We start from the raw sequence: 14,440 nt of genomic DNA, 5'->3' as shown, positions 1-14,440 counted from the left end.
TTATTACACCGATGCACAAACTATCTGAGGTGGTACAATCCTTTTCTCTGTGTCATCCAAGGATGGTGGTGTCATCAGAGAGTTTCAGTATGTAGTTGGAAGAAGCTTAGTAAATATTCTCCAATAGGTTTTAGCAGGATAAATCATCTGTATAACCTTTTTAACAGGATTGTTAGTAATAATAAAAAGATAAAACTTACACCAGCCTGAGCATTTAAAATAACCCATTTAGCGCTCCACTCTCTCATCTCTCCACACTCTTCTTGTGTCATATTTTCCATCTATTCTGTCCATCTTCATTTTTCCATAATTTCTTCCAGTGCTCATCAGACTGTGGTCAAGGTTTTCGCAGACGGACAGTGTTATGTACAAACCCGCAGGGTTTATGTGATCCCCTGTCCCAGCCCACTCAGGAGGAGCCCTGTGAGGACCACTCCAAATGTTACGAATGGAAGACTGGAGACTGGTCCAAGGTAAGTGTACAATACAAGACAGTAGTGAACTTTGTTTCATTGGAGGGACTGCGTCACATGTTTTACTGTTTTTAACCAAGAAAAGGGAACTGTGAACACTTAAAAGGGAACTCCACTTATTTTACATGTGAAGATGAGTCACTAGAAGTCTGGATATCTTCTCTGTCTACTAAATGGTACTACAATACTAAATCAAACATCAAACATTTTGCAAAGGGTATGTAATCCCATTGGAAAATGTGCACATCTACATCTACATTCAAGCTGCCTGTGGCAGAGATATCAGCATCAGCCTTTAAATGTTTAACTGGTATGGGTTGGTACACAATGGAAATATTTCCGATCAGAGAATCCTTTATGGTAGGAGGGTTTGTTTATTTCCATTAAGTTGAACATGCAGGTATTGCAGCGGTGTATGTGTGGTCTGAAATAAACATAAGAAAATAAATGGTCTTAAATTTAATATAAATCCAAATACAACAAATCTGAGTTATTTCTGTTTTACAAGTTACACTGTGTATTGGGTTAGGTAACTCTATTTAGCACATAGGCCTAATATATTAACAGATGTTCATAATGGGGAGAATAATAAGTTTCACCTATACACCAATAAAGCAATACAGAATTACTATCATTAGCACACAATACATATATATATATATATATATATATATATATATATATATATATATATATATACAGATATGTAAGTGTGTGTGTGTGTGTGTCTATATACCTTTCTGGTGGACAGTAATATACAGTTAACAGTGTGACTCTTAAATAATCTATATTAGCATGAACAACACTGATAAGCTCCGTCTACAAAGTAATTTAACCATCAATCAATTAAGCTTAGCAAAACCATTAGCAAGTATGGTACTACTTCAGAGTCGGGCAGGGCTGTGTGTCAGGAAGGTGAGAGAGGGAAAGAGTCTGTGTGTGTCTTACGTCACCTTATGAAGAGGTAAAACTGGTAGCCTTTTGTACACATGTATACATTGAAAGAGTTATTGGTCACTGTTATTATTCCTCCTCTACATGCTGTGCTGGCCATGAAGTGATTCCTTCTTATAGAAACTACAATGTCAGACACAAAGTACAAAATCTGCAGTCTTTGGTCTGTGTAAAAATGCAGTCTAAAGTGTGACTGAAGCTCATATGAGTCTTCAGCAGTCTGAGTTAGACAAATGCAAGGGGGATAATTGTGCTGATAGTCATGTGCAGGTATATTGATGGTCCTGGCAAAAAACATACCAATGACTACCAGACCTACCAGACCAACAAGAAAACAGTCTGTGGAAACACACAGTGGGAGTTTGGTACTGAAAAGGCTGTTCTTATGTGTAACTCAGAGTGCTAAAGCCTCATAATAACTTCAGCTGGACTTTAGAATGCATTTTTTCATAGTTTTGTGGCAACAATGGACTCACCTACACCCGGGAAGATCTGCTACAACAACAGCCTTCCATGCTCTGCAGTATCAAACCATCCATTGTCCTCCCACCAGAAATCCATCAAACCCCCTCTTCCCCCCATCATCTTGGCAAATGTACAGTCTCTCCGGAACAAAGTGGACATACTCCATGCCAAATGTCTGGTGGAGAAGACCTTTAAGGAGGCCTGCATTATTGCCTTGACCAAAACTTCGCTTGACAAGGCTCTCCCAGATGCCGAGGTACATCTCAACAACTTCACCATCTTCAGAACAGATTGTACAAGGGAGTTGGGCAAGGAATTGGGCAAGGAGAGGGGTGGAGGGGTTTGCATGTATGTCTCCAACAGGTGGTGTGACAACATCAATATCCACAGCAAGGTCTGCACTCCAAACCTAGAGATGCTGACACTATCCCTTTGTGCCTTTCATCTCCTGAGGGAATTCCCCACTGTTGTCATCAGCTGTGTTTATATTCCACCTAGTGCTAACATCAAGGCTGCAGCCGAGCTAGTAGCTAACAGCGCTAATGACATGCAGGGTAAATATCCCAAGGCCCCAGTGTTTATTGTTGGTGACTTTAACAGCTGTAGGCTTGACAATGTTCTGCCTTCATTTCAACAATATGTGGACATCCTGACAAGAAAGGGAAAAATTCTGGACTTATGTTATGGCATTGTTACTGATACTTACATCTCCTGTGCTCACCCACCGTTCCACTTTGCAGACGAGAATGTTATCTTTCTACTTCTGCATTACAGACAGCTACTGAAGCGTCACAAGCCGCAGACCTACAGCATCAGCCAGTGGTCAGAGGACACCATTACACAGCTACAGGGCTCATTCGCCTGCATAGACTGGGACATATTTGACGGAAACTTGGTTTAGAGGCTCTCTGTTGCCATGGAGTATATTAAGTTCTGCATTTCCACAACCATACCAGTTAAGACCTTCAGAAATTATCCAAACTCCAAACCCTGGATCACCCACACTATTAATCACAGTTTAAGGGAAAAACAGAAAGCCTTTCAGCAGCAGGACTGGGTTTCACTCATTCAGTGACATCATTAAGGCCAAACTAAAATACAAAGAAAAACTTGAACAGGAATTCAGCACTATGGACACTGAACAGGTCTTTCAGAAAGTAAAAACACTCGGTGGATATGACCCAAAAGCCAAGTTATCTGTAATAACTGACCCTGCTTCATTTGCTGAAGAACTGAACACCTTCTATATACAGTTTGACACCATCCACTGCTCTAAGGAATGTGAGGCACTCTTGGGAACCCTATCCATCCTGTAGCCAGCACACCCTGCTCTCTTCATAGTGGAGGACGTGTGCCAGCAGCTGAGCCGGTGCAAACCAGGCTACCGAGCTACACCACTTCCGGCCAGTTGCACTCACCTCAGTAATTATGAAGTGCCTGAAAAAACTGGTGCTTAACATCATCATCCCAGTTGTCGGACCACAACTGGACTCCCAACAGTTTGCCTATAAGGCCAAAAGAGGGACTGAGCATGCTGTGGTATGCCACCATCACTTCCTCCTACAACACCTGGAATCACCCAGTAACTTTGCCAAACTTCTCTTCATTGACTTCAGTTCTGCTTTTAACACCACCACCATCTCAGTGTCCCCCCACTTCTCATCCACTGGGTACACAGCTTTCTCAGTGACAGATGGACCAAACAGTTATAGTGGGCACTGTGACATCCTCAACCTCCATCACCAACACCGGAGCCCCGCAAGGCTTTGTCCTGAGCCCCTTCCTGTATACCCTTTACACCAGTGACTGTATCAGTGTCTCACCCATCACCACATACTTCAAGTACTCTGATGACACTCCCATACTTGCACTCCTCAGTGACAATAACTCTGTTTTGGGCTACCAAGACTCCATCTCCCATTTCACACAATGGGGCAAGAACAATTATCTGAAGCTGAATGTAATGAAAACAAAAGAACCGTTCTTAAACACTTCCAACATATACAGCATGGCCCACAGCTCCACCCACAACCCCACCTGCATCAATAATGAGACTGTTGAGATGGTAGAGAGCTTCAAATATCTCAGACTCATTTTGGACAATAAACTAAGCTTTGAACAACACATCACTGACATCTACAAATGCTGCAAACAAAGATTCTCTGCCATCTGCAAACTCAAAGCACTCTCTGTTGCCCTCTACCTTCTGCTACTGCTCTATAAAAGTATAATTCAACTCATTCTCCTCAACTGCTCCCCCTATTTCTTTGCCATGTTAACTGCCTCCAATAGGAACAAACTCATGCGCATCACATAAAATGCCTCCAAAATTATCAGCCTCCCCATCCCCAGCCTATCAGACCTCAACAGCAAAGCTATTGCACACAAAGCACACAACATTGTACATGACCCCATGCACCCCCTCTACCCATTCTTCACCCTGCTTCCATCTGGTCGCAGATGATTCCTGGCCTGGAAATGTGCATGCTATGGCAGGAGTTTTGTCCCCTCTGCCGTAGCATTGCTAAACGAAATACCCCAATGACTGTTACTTTTGTATATGTGTTATTTATGTGTGTATGAATGTGGATGTATCCTGCTGGTCAGCGATCGGGCCCTAATAATAATAATAATAATAATAATAATAATAATTCCTTTGGATAGAAGAGGGCTTCGCACTGGTCAGCGCTCGGGCCCTAATAATGATTCCTTTGGATACAAGAGGGCTTCACGCTGGTCAGTGCTTGGGCCCTAATAATGATAACTAGAAAATGCAATTTCTGTAGAAATTGCGTGTGATTGCTGAAAGCGGATATAGACTGCATAACTGGAAGCTGAACACTATTGAAAAATCTACCAAGAGAATGAATGACGTGTAAAAAGTGTTTGAAGGAAGAGAAAATGTGTAAGCTTAAGAAACTGGAGTGAGAAGAGACACACATCCTGCAGACTGTCTTGCAGTCAATGAGAACATGACAGGGACTCTCTATCAATTAAGGTTTAGATCTCAAAATGTATAAGTCCTATGTGAAATGTATTTACATTTTGAGAGAGGCACGACGTGATTTAGCCAAGTAGAAGGTGCTCCTGGATCAACATCCACATTGCGGTCCTGGATCAACATTGTGATCAACCAATCACAGCCCTCTGACATCATCAGTGTGCTGCTCCTGTCATTCTCTCAAAATTTCTTTTTGGCCCCAGAGACAGCCAGAAACAGTTGTGCTTCTTTTCTTCAGAGGTAAGCTAAGTTTTCTTAATTGAATTTATTAATTTATTAATAGTCAGAAAACTCAACAAAATCCTTAACTGCATATATTTAATATTTAATATTTATCTTTACATTCTAGTACCTACCTAGACCTGTAGCTGTGTTAGGGTTAGCTAGAATATTGTTCACTAACAATAAAGGGTAAAGATAATAAAAGAGCTGTAATTTGCTGTGGACAGAATAATTCATCAATAAAATGAACAGGAACATTGTAGTTTTTCTGTGAACTAGCTCTGTTGGTGGCTAGTTGAACCATACTTATTCATAAGAGTAACTCATTTTTGCTCTTTTCATAGAGGCCATGCTGACAATAACAAAAATATAAACAATAAAAAATACATCAGACTTATCCTTTAATACTGACTTGTTTGCCATTGTGAGTCACACAAAGATCTGTGATGTACACATTTTCCCTCCCTTTTTTCATACAAAGAGAATGAGTGTGTGTGTGTGTGCGTGCGTGTGTGTGTGAGACAGGGAGAGAGAGAGAGAGAGAGAGAGAGAGAGAGAGAGAGAGACTAATTTTCAACAAAATCCTTAACTGCATGTCTTTAATATTTATCTTTACATTCTAGTACCTACCTAGAGCGGTAGCTATATGAGCTACTACAGGGTTAGCTAGAATATTGTTCACTAACAATAAAGGGTAAAGATAATAAAAGAGATGCACACATTTTCCCTCCTTTTTTTGCCCATTCAAAACTTTTTTTTTCCAAGATTGCAGTGTTAGTGTTGATCCAGGACCATCATTGCCATGTTGATCCTGGATACACTTAAAAAGCTCATCACTGTCATGTTTTACCTGGATAGATTTTCTAATGTTTCTAATGTTATTTTCTAAAGTTAATGTCTGTTCTCTTTCAGATTTTTTGTTACCCAAAATGGAGGAGTTTATCAAACAGACAGTTACCGATGAGGAGAAAAGAAAAGCAAGGCAGAAAAATACAAAAATTAAAGTCCATATTCTTAAAACCAGCGACGATGAAGAAAAATATATCATGGCAATAATTAATGACGATGTAAAAATTGGATCATTCAGGGCAACAAATTCTTCCAGTTCGACAGACAAAAAAAGAGGATATTATTTGTTCCACTGCACAAGATCTGGTAATGTTTTTAAAAGAAGTCACAGAGCTATAGGGTGTAATGCATACATATCTTTTAATGTCAGAAATGATTGGAAAGGACATAAAGTTATTGTTCAAAGAACATTTGACCAACACAATGGACATAATCCACTTTCTGAAGAAGATGGCCATTTCCAGCGAATTAATCCTGAGCTAGTGAAACAAATTCAGAACTGGATAACCCTGGGAGTAAAACCAGACATCATCCTTATTCAGGCTACTGAGTGGTCACGAGCTCAAGGACATACCAACTGTCATAACAGGGAATACTTTGTCACCCCCGAAGACATACACAACATTAGGACAAGTATGCTACGGATGAAACATCTCGATAAGGATGACTGTAAAAGTACAGAAAAACTACTAGCTGGTACTTTCAAGGAGGATGTTGTGTTTTACCAGCCCCTGACCAAAGACCGTGACCTTGTAATTGTTCTCCAGACTGAATGCATGAGAAAAAACCTACAGGAACATGGGAGGAACATTGTTTTTTTATGCTACATACTGTGTGAATCAGTATTCCTTTCCACTCTTCACATTGCTTGTGAGAGATGACCATGGCCATGGAGTTCCTGTGGCATACATAGTAACAAGCAGTGGGACCAAAGAAACCCTTACACTTGCAGTGCAAAAGCTACAGCCATGTTTTCCTCATCCACCAAGGTATTTTATTAAGTATTTGGAGTTTGCATGTTCTCTCTGTGTTTGTGTGGGTTTCCTCCCACAGTCCAAAAGAAATGCAGGTCGAGTGAATTGATTACTCTAAATTGTGGGTGTGGTTATACAGTTAAGTTAGCCCTGTGACAAATGATAAATGGAGTATGCTTCTGCCACCTGTGACCCTAAATATGAATAAGTGGGTATAGCATTAATGGGTGTTTCTCTTAACTGTCAGTTTTGTTTACAGATTGGGGAAAAGATTAACTTGAAGTATACTAATCTTATTTTTCTCTCAAAGATGCTTCATGGTTGACAAGGACATGAGCGAAATCAATGCTCTGAAAGAAGTGTTCCCTGACCCAGATATCCTTATTTGCTGGTACCACGTGCTTCAAGTAAGTACAGGGGATATAAATATGAATTATCAGCAATTTTAATGATAAATGTCTGTTGTACTCTTTAAAACTCCATACATGCTCTGGTTCACAGGCCATTGTCCGCTGGTTGATGAAGACTGATTCTGGAGTTAGTGGGCCAACAAATTCAAGCACTAGAGCACAAATTCTGGATTTCTTCAAGAAAATGAAAGCTTGTGCTATGGTATGTTTTTCTTTGTTTGTTTGTTTGTTTTTATTTGATGAGAACATTTTTGCAGAAGATTCCTATAAATTCCTTTTAATGAAAAATAAACAATGTAAACAATTATTTAATAATTCAATAGCATTTTTAGAAATGTGCATGTGTGCATGGCTTTTTTTCAGTGAGTGAGTTATTTGGGGAGAATGTGTGTGTTATTCTTGTCATGGCACCTATAGTAAAGAGAGAATACAGGAGATTGCGCTCATGATATGTTTTATTTTACTGAAAATGTTTCTGATATTGTTAGAATTTTTGAGTTTGGTACACTGCAGACTGACAATTACATTTTTTTATATGCAGAAGACTGATTTTGAGGAAGTTGCTCAGACCTTTCTTGAGGATTTTTCTGACTACCCAGAGGTGTGCAATTACTTCAAGTACTAGGAACCAATCAGTCATACATGGGCTGATTTTGGACAATGCTATGACCATGGGGATTCAGAGACCAACAACTTGCTAGAAAGGTCATTTCTTTATGTTAAAAAAAAGCATAATTCCAGCCTATATAACATTCCCAACAAATAGAATAGAAATAAGAAATAAGGCATTTTATTTAAAAATGTAAACTTATTTATTATAGCACTATTTTCCTGAAGCTTCAGATGGTTTATTTTTACTGTATGTTTTAAGAAGTTTAAATGCCTTATCTCCTATTAGACTTGTGTCAATAATGCTGTATCAATGTATTTAACAAAAAGACACAAAACCTCAAAACATCATTTCATCAGATACATGTGTGTGTGTGTGTGTGTGTGTGTGTGTGTATAAAGAGAGAGAGAGATACATATTTTTATAATCTTTAACACTGATCTCCTGTTTTTTAGGTTCTTTCATCGACTGAAATATCAGTTAGCTGGAAGGACGGCTAACAGGGTCAAAAGAAAATCCGAAGAAACACTTAACAAAGCAGCTGGACTTTTGGCAAAGGGTTGGATCAACAACATAACATTAACATCATCTAAAGCATACATTTACAATGTGCCATCAGAGCAGAACCCAGGGTTCTCCTACAGAACATGCCCTGCAGAGTGCTTCTGCAGTTGCCCTGTGGGTGTGCGGGGTCATGTATGCAAACATTTGGCTTTGCTGGAATTACTCAAGGATGAGGACAATCATAAGTTCCCAGATCTTGCTATTCAACTGGAAGCCCATGCAAGAACTTTAAAAGAAACAAGGCAATTTTCAGTGTGCTCTGAGGTGGCAAATGAAATAGATGTACAGAGCCTTTGTGGGAGAGGAATGTATCATGCATCTGTAACAACACATTCCTGCACCTGTTGTACATTCTCATATCACAGTATGTGTCCTTGCCTCATTGTAGCTGGACAGGTTTTTAGCATGACTGAGCATGATAAGAAAGACACTATTGAGAATGAGGTTGATAGCCATGGTACATCTTCTGAGCCACAAGACAAAAGCACAGACATACAGAAACTTCAGGATATTCTCAAGATTGTCAAGACATGGGAGAGAGTTCCAGAGAACATCAAAAGGCAAATTGATGTTCTGCATGTTAACATATGCCAAAAAGAGAATAGCCTTCTTTTGTCGAGAAGGCATGACTATGATGACACATCAAGAAAAATCCAGCCCCTCTTTCCACACAGAGCAAAACACAGCCAAAAGAGAGGAAAACTGTCAGTTGTCAAGAAAGGTGGCATAACACAAGTAAAGTCAGAGGAAGAGTTATGGCCAAAAGTGAAAAAGCAAAAAAACAGAAGAAAATACCGAGCCAAGTTACATGTTTCTAAGGACTAATGCACTTCACCAAGCCAGTCTGGAGGGGAATGATCTCAGATACCTTGCTGTGTGGATAGGTTCAGCTCTCTTATTTTTGAAAAGCAGGATAAAAAAAAGGCTGGATATAGGGATAACTGTTTAATAACTGTGAAATATGATTTGTAGATTAAAGATTTAAATCTTTGAACTGTTGTAATACTGTTAGAAATAAAAAATGAATAATAATTCAATCAACTCACACTTTACAATTCCATTAAAATAAATTTATTGAGAGATGAATAAACAGATTTTTTGTCATTTTATCAATAGTTTCTACTATATAAACATTTAAAATTTTTGAGATCATCTTAATGATTTAAACTGAAGATCTGAACAGAAGAAGAACAGAAGTTGATCATGCAGAAAACATTAATTCACACATAACCAGCAAACTGCAGAAACTATCTGTATTGATAGATGAGTAAGAGGGAATGAATCATTTTTTGTATTTTGTATTTTTTAAATTTTTTTTTCAAACTCTCAAAGAAAACCTAGAACCCCATCAACAGCTCGGGGGCCAAAGGTGTGGGTCAGTAAGCTGAAGTCAGATGTGGGATGCAGGTTCGACTTCAACTCCTCCCTGATGATGCCCAGCGTTTTCCTGAAATTAAAAGTAGGTGGCAAGAGGGGTGGTTGTAGTTAGAGTTTCAGAGCCTGAGTGACTTCAGATCTTATAGCAAAAAGGTAACACTAACATTAAAAAAACTTGCCTTGTAACCTCTGTGTCTTCATCAGTGATGTGTTTTCGCACCAACTGTGGTTCAATGGTGCGACACAGGCTTTGACTTAGACCGCTGGCCAAGTCTGAAGCCTCCCCCTCCGTAAGCGCACTGAAAATGCTCACCTTTGTGTTGGCCTTTTTGGTAAGATTGCGCAAAGTTTCTGGTAGATTTCTTTTGCGTCCCTTGAAAAGAGTGATATATTTTATATACAAATCATTAAGTCAGCTATATTATGGCAGTAGTAAAATTCAGACCCAACAAAAAATTGAAAAATCTCTATTCAACAATCTGAATATATCTGAATATATACACAAAGGGATGACACTGTGGGGGTCAAGCAATCAGGCCTGTACCAGTTTTTCCTTTAATTTGTCACCCCTCTGTGTATATGTGTGTGTGTGTGTGTGTATGTATATTCAGATGTATGTAATGTCTACACACTCTACTTACTCCAAGCAGGTCTCTGAAAACATTAGGTGACATGTTCTCTCCTTCAATTCTGCGTTTTATTTCTTCCTCTGTGACTGCATAGGTTTTTCGTTTCGGTCCAGTAGGAGCTAGGCACCCAAACACCCTGAAGCCATTACTGTCCTCTCTAGTCTCAGTCAGTTCACAATCACAGTCTGCATCTGCACCCTCCTTGATTTCTTCCTTCTCTTGTATATTTTCACCTGTGCCATTTTTTTTCTGATTCTCTTCTGTCTGTTTTTTGTCCCGCTCGCCCTGTTTCTGATCTTGTCTCTTGCACCTTGTTATTTGGCTGCTCTTTCACAGCTTTTGCCTCATTCTGTCCTCTGTCTTCTTGCTCCTCATTCTTTGCTGTGCTTTCTCTTGTCACTTTGGTTTCTTCATCATTTGTCATTAGTCGCAAAAGGCTATTTTCCTCTTCCCCTGCTATTTCAAGCATTTCAGCAAATTAATAACACTTGAAATTAATATAATTTTGTTTGAGATCAATATAAGTTACTATTATGAGTAATATGACTTATTTAGATTACTGCTTAACAATCTTATTGATTTTTTAGTGAATAGGGTTGAACTTCAAAGCAGGACCAACTTTGCTTTGCTTTACGTTGAATGCTAACACATCATTTGGGTTGACAGAGAAAGGTAGGGAAAAAAAAGTAATTCCTTACTTTCCCAGAGTACACATATGCCACAAGTTGTTTGCCAGCAACTTCGATGGCAGTGGCCACCACATTTCTGAAAATAAATAATTGTATTGATAAGTTAAATTTACTGCATTCATTTTTTTTCTGTAATATAGAAAAAAATTGATATTACTAATTACTATTACTAATTAATGACAACTTACTAATGATACTGTCCTGTTCAAAGACCAATAAATGTTAGAACTTCTAGAACTCACTGAAACTGTACTTTTGCTTTAGTCACGGCTCCTTTAACATGTCAAACTCCTCTTTCTTTTATATTTAAAAAGCTCTCACTAACTTGTCAACAGGCTTTTTAACATATATAAAGGATTGCAATGAACGGTTGAGCAGTTTGGCAAAACCTTAAAAGCACCATCTACATTGATCCACCCTGAACAAATTTCGTGAACATTTCTAACCCCTTCTTCAATTTTATTAACTGAATTCATTACCGCCAGTTCTTCATGACATCCCTCTTCCTTTCTTCAGACTCTCCCAGGGAGTCCATGTATGTTAGCTGCCTTTTTGATATGTCACAGAACTACAAGAAAAGAACAGTTAGTAGTGCGTAATTAATTATAATGCAAGCTGTCTAGAGCTATCAGATAATTAAAGTTAATGCTTTTTGGGGCACTTAATGACAAATTTAATGTTTAAGAATGACTTTTTGGACGAATTATCTTTTTCTTATTAAAATAGGCATAGTAGGTAAATATAAAGATAAGTGCTATACATTTGTTCAAGTGCAGAGGCCAGATTTAGGTATGTATATGGCTGACTATTAACAACAAGAATTACATTAAGTGCTGTGGTGGATAATACAGACTAAGGTTCTCACAACTTTGCATAGGGAAGACTACTCACAAAAAGGGTCCAATGATTTTGATTTTCAAGGACAGCACCAATCACTTTATTGAACTTTCTGAATATGTCCCTCTTCAATGATGAGAAAGTTCATGGGACCAAAAAAGAGAAAATATTAGTTTAAGGCACATTGGGTGGACACAGCTGTTAAAATTATCTTAGGAAACACTGTAATATTTCACATTTGTTCTGTTAAATTCCTTTGAGGTATGTTGATATTTTAGGAACACACCGCACCTTACAAAAATAGTCGCTTTTTGCCCTCTTTGACCCAGACAAAATTTTTGTCAGGAACTGACTACATATCCGAAAGACATTGGGGTAGTTCTTAGAGGAGACAGAGAGAAAGATTTTCAATACCATAAAAACACAACAAACAATTTTGACCATGACAATTAAGGTAACTTCATACCTTACAGTACAAACCCATCAGTGCATCAATAACCTTTTAAAAAGATCAGTAAAATTACTTGGAATTGGGGGACTTTCAGCTCATTCTGAAATGTAATGTTGATGAATATGCTGAAAATATATCTATACACAAACTTACCACATCTGTTATGGCCTGTGGCTCAAAGAGCGCCTTTAAATCTGAGACTGCGATATTGTAGGAGTCAAGGGTTCCTACAAGGGAACCCCAAGGAGAATCTGTGAACACAAAATCCTTTAGTTTTACAATACAGTATGAAGATCTGTGAAGATCTGACAAACATGGAATTCACATTCTTACCGGTCATGTTGAATCTTAAGTTTTCCATACTGGAAAAAGCACACAGACACACAAAACAAAAAAGCAGTGGTTAATTGGGAAAATTAGTCTCTCTCTCTCTCTCTCTTTTTAAAAGGTTATTAGTGCACTATCTCTCTCTCTCTCTCTCTCTCTCTCACACACACACACTCACTCTCTTTGTGTGAAAAAATGAGGGAAAATGTGTGCATCTCTTTTATTATCTTTACCCTTTATTGTTAGTGAACAATATTCTAGCTAACCCTGTAGTAGCTCATATAGCTACCGCTCTAGGTAGGTACTAGAATGTAAAGATAAATATTAAAGACATGCAGTTAAGGATTTTGTTGAAAATTAGTCTCTCTCTCTCTCTCTCTCTCTCTCTCTCTCTCTCTCTCTCTCTCTCTCTCTCTCCTGTCTCACACACACACACACGCACGCACACACACACACACTCATTCTCTTTGTATGAAAAAAAGGAGGGAAAATGTGTTCATCACAGATCTTTGTGTGACTCACAATGGCAAACAAGTCAGTATTAAAGGATAAGTCTGATGTATTTTTTATTGTTTATATTTTTGTTATTGTCAGCATGGCCTCTATGAAAAGAGCAAAAATGAGTTACTCTTATGAATAAGTATGGTTCAACTAGCCACCAACAGAGCAAGTTCACAGAAAAACTACAATGTTCCTGTTCATTTTATTGATGAATTATTCTGACTACAGCAAAATTACGGCTCTTTTATTATCTTTACCCTTAGCTAGAACAATATTCTAGCTAACCCCGTAGTAGCTCACACAGCTACAGGTCTAGGTAGGTACTAGAATGTAAAGATAAATATTAAATATTAAATATATGCAGTTAAGGATTTTGTTGAGTTTTCTGACTATTAATAAATTAATAAATTCAATTAGGAAAACTTAGCTTACCTCTGAAGAAAAGAAGCACAACTGTTTCTGGCTGTCTCTGGGGCCAAAAAGAAATTTTGAGAGAATAACAGGAGCAGCACACTGATGATGTCAGAGGGCTGTGATTGGTTGATCACAATGTTGATCCAGGACCGCAATGTGGATGCTGATCCAGGAACACGTTCCACTTGGCTAAATCACGTCGTGCTTTGAGAGAGAGGAGGCTTGTGGCAACATACCGAGGCAAGATATGCACTTGAGGAGTTAAAATTGTGGGAGTGAGAGTGGTTTAAAAAATCTTTTCTGGTCTAAAATTATCTTTGCTCTCCACTGTGCCTGATCACATGACACACTGGTGAGACCTGGCAAAGTCTGCAAAACCCCTGACTTTTGGCTTAAATTGCTGAAAAACTATAGAAGATATCACTAAACAATCTGATAACTTTGAAAAAAGTTTTGTGAACATTTTAAAGTTCGAATGGCGTCTGTAGGATAAGGGACGTCCGAGCAGTTGAATGTCAAAGTGACATTTGACATTCAAAGTGACATTTGACATTCAAGTCCGACTGAGTTGGAACAAAGGTTCCAACTCAGTCGGACCATTCGGCCATTATGAATTTTAATGTTTTAAAAGATTATATACAATTGCTGAAACATGTTACATTTCAGAATTCCATTGAAAAATCTACCAAGAGT

The 14,440-nt window shown here is 38.4% G+C and overlaps 1 protein-coding gene across 6 annotated transcripts in view; it reads left to right on the top strand.

Moving 5' to 3' along the window:
- adamts17 (ADAM metallopeptidase with thrombospondin type 1 motif, 17) overlaps nucleotides 1-14,440 on the top strand; it is a 414,984-nt gene that overhangs the window by 372,046 nt on the left and 28,498 nt on the right. For 2 of the 6 annotated variants that reach the window (XM_044368214.1, XM_044367415.1), the window contains exon 21: nucleotides 321-473. In XM_044368214.1, coding sequence (XP_044224149.1) covers nucleotides 321-473 — 153 coding nt within the window. Of the gene's footprint in view, nucleotides 1-320; nucleotides 474-1,980; nucleotides 2,979-8,413; nucleotides 9,518-14,440 lie in introns of those variants that run through there. The other 4 variants (XM_044368901.1, XM_044369597.1, XM_044366717.1 and 1 more) reach the window with 4 other exon arrangements.

The sequence above is a fragment of the Thunnus albacares genome, chromosome 1 (genome assembly GCF_914725855.1).
Source record: "Thunnus albacares chromosome 1, fThuAlb1.1, whole genome shotgun sequence".
NCBI classification, from domain to species: domain Eukaryota; kingdom Metazoa; phylum Chordata; class Actinopteri; order Scombriformes; family Scombridae; genus Thunnus; species Thunnus albacares.
This window is presented reverse-complemented; position numbering and strand designations above follow the sequence as displayed.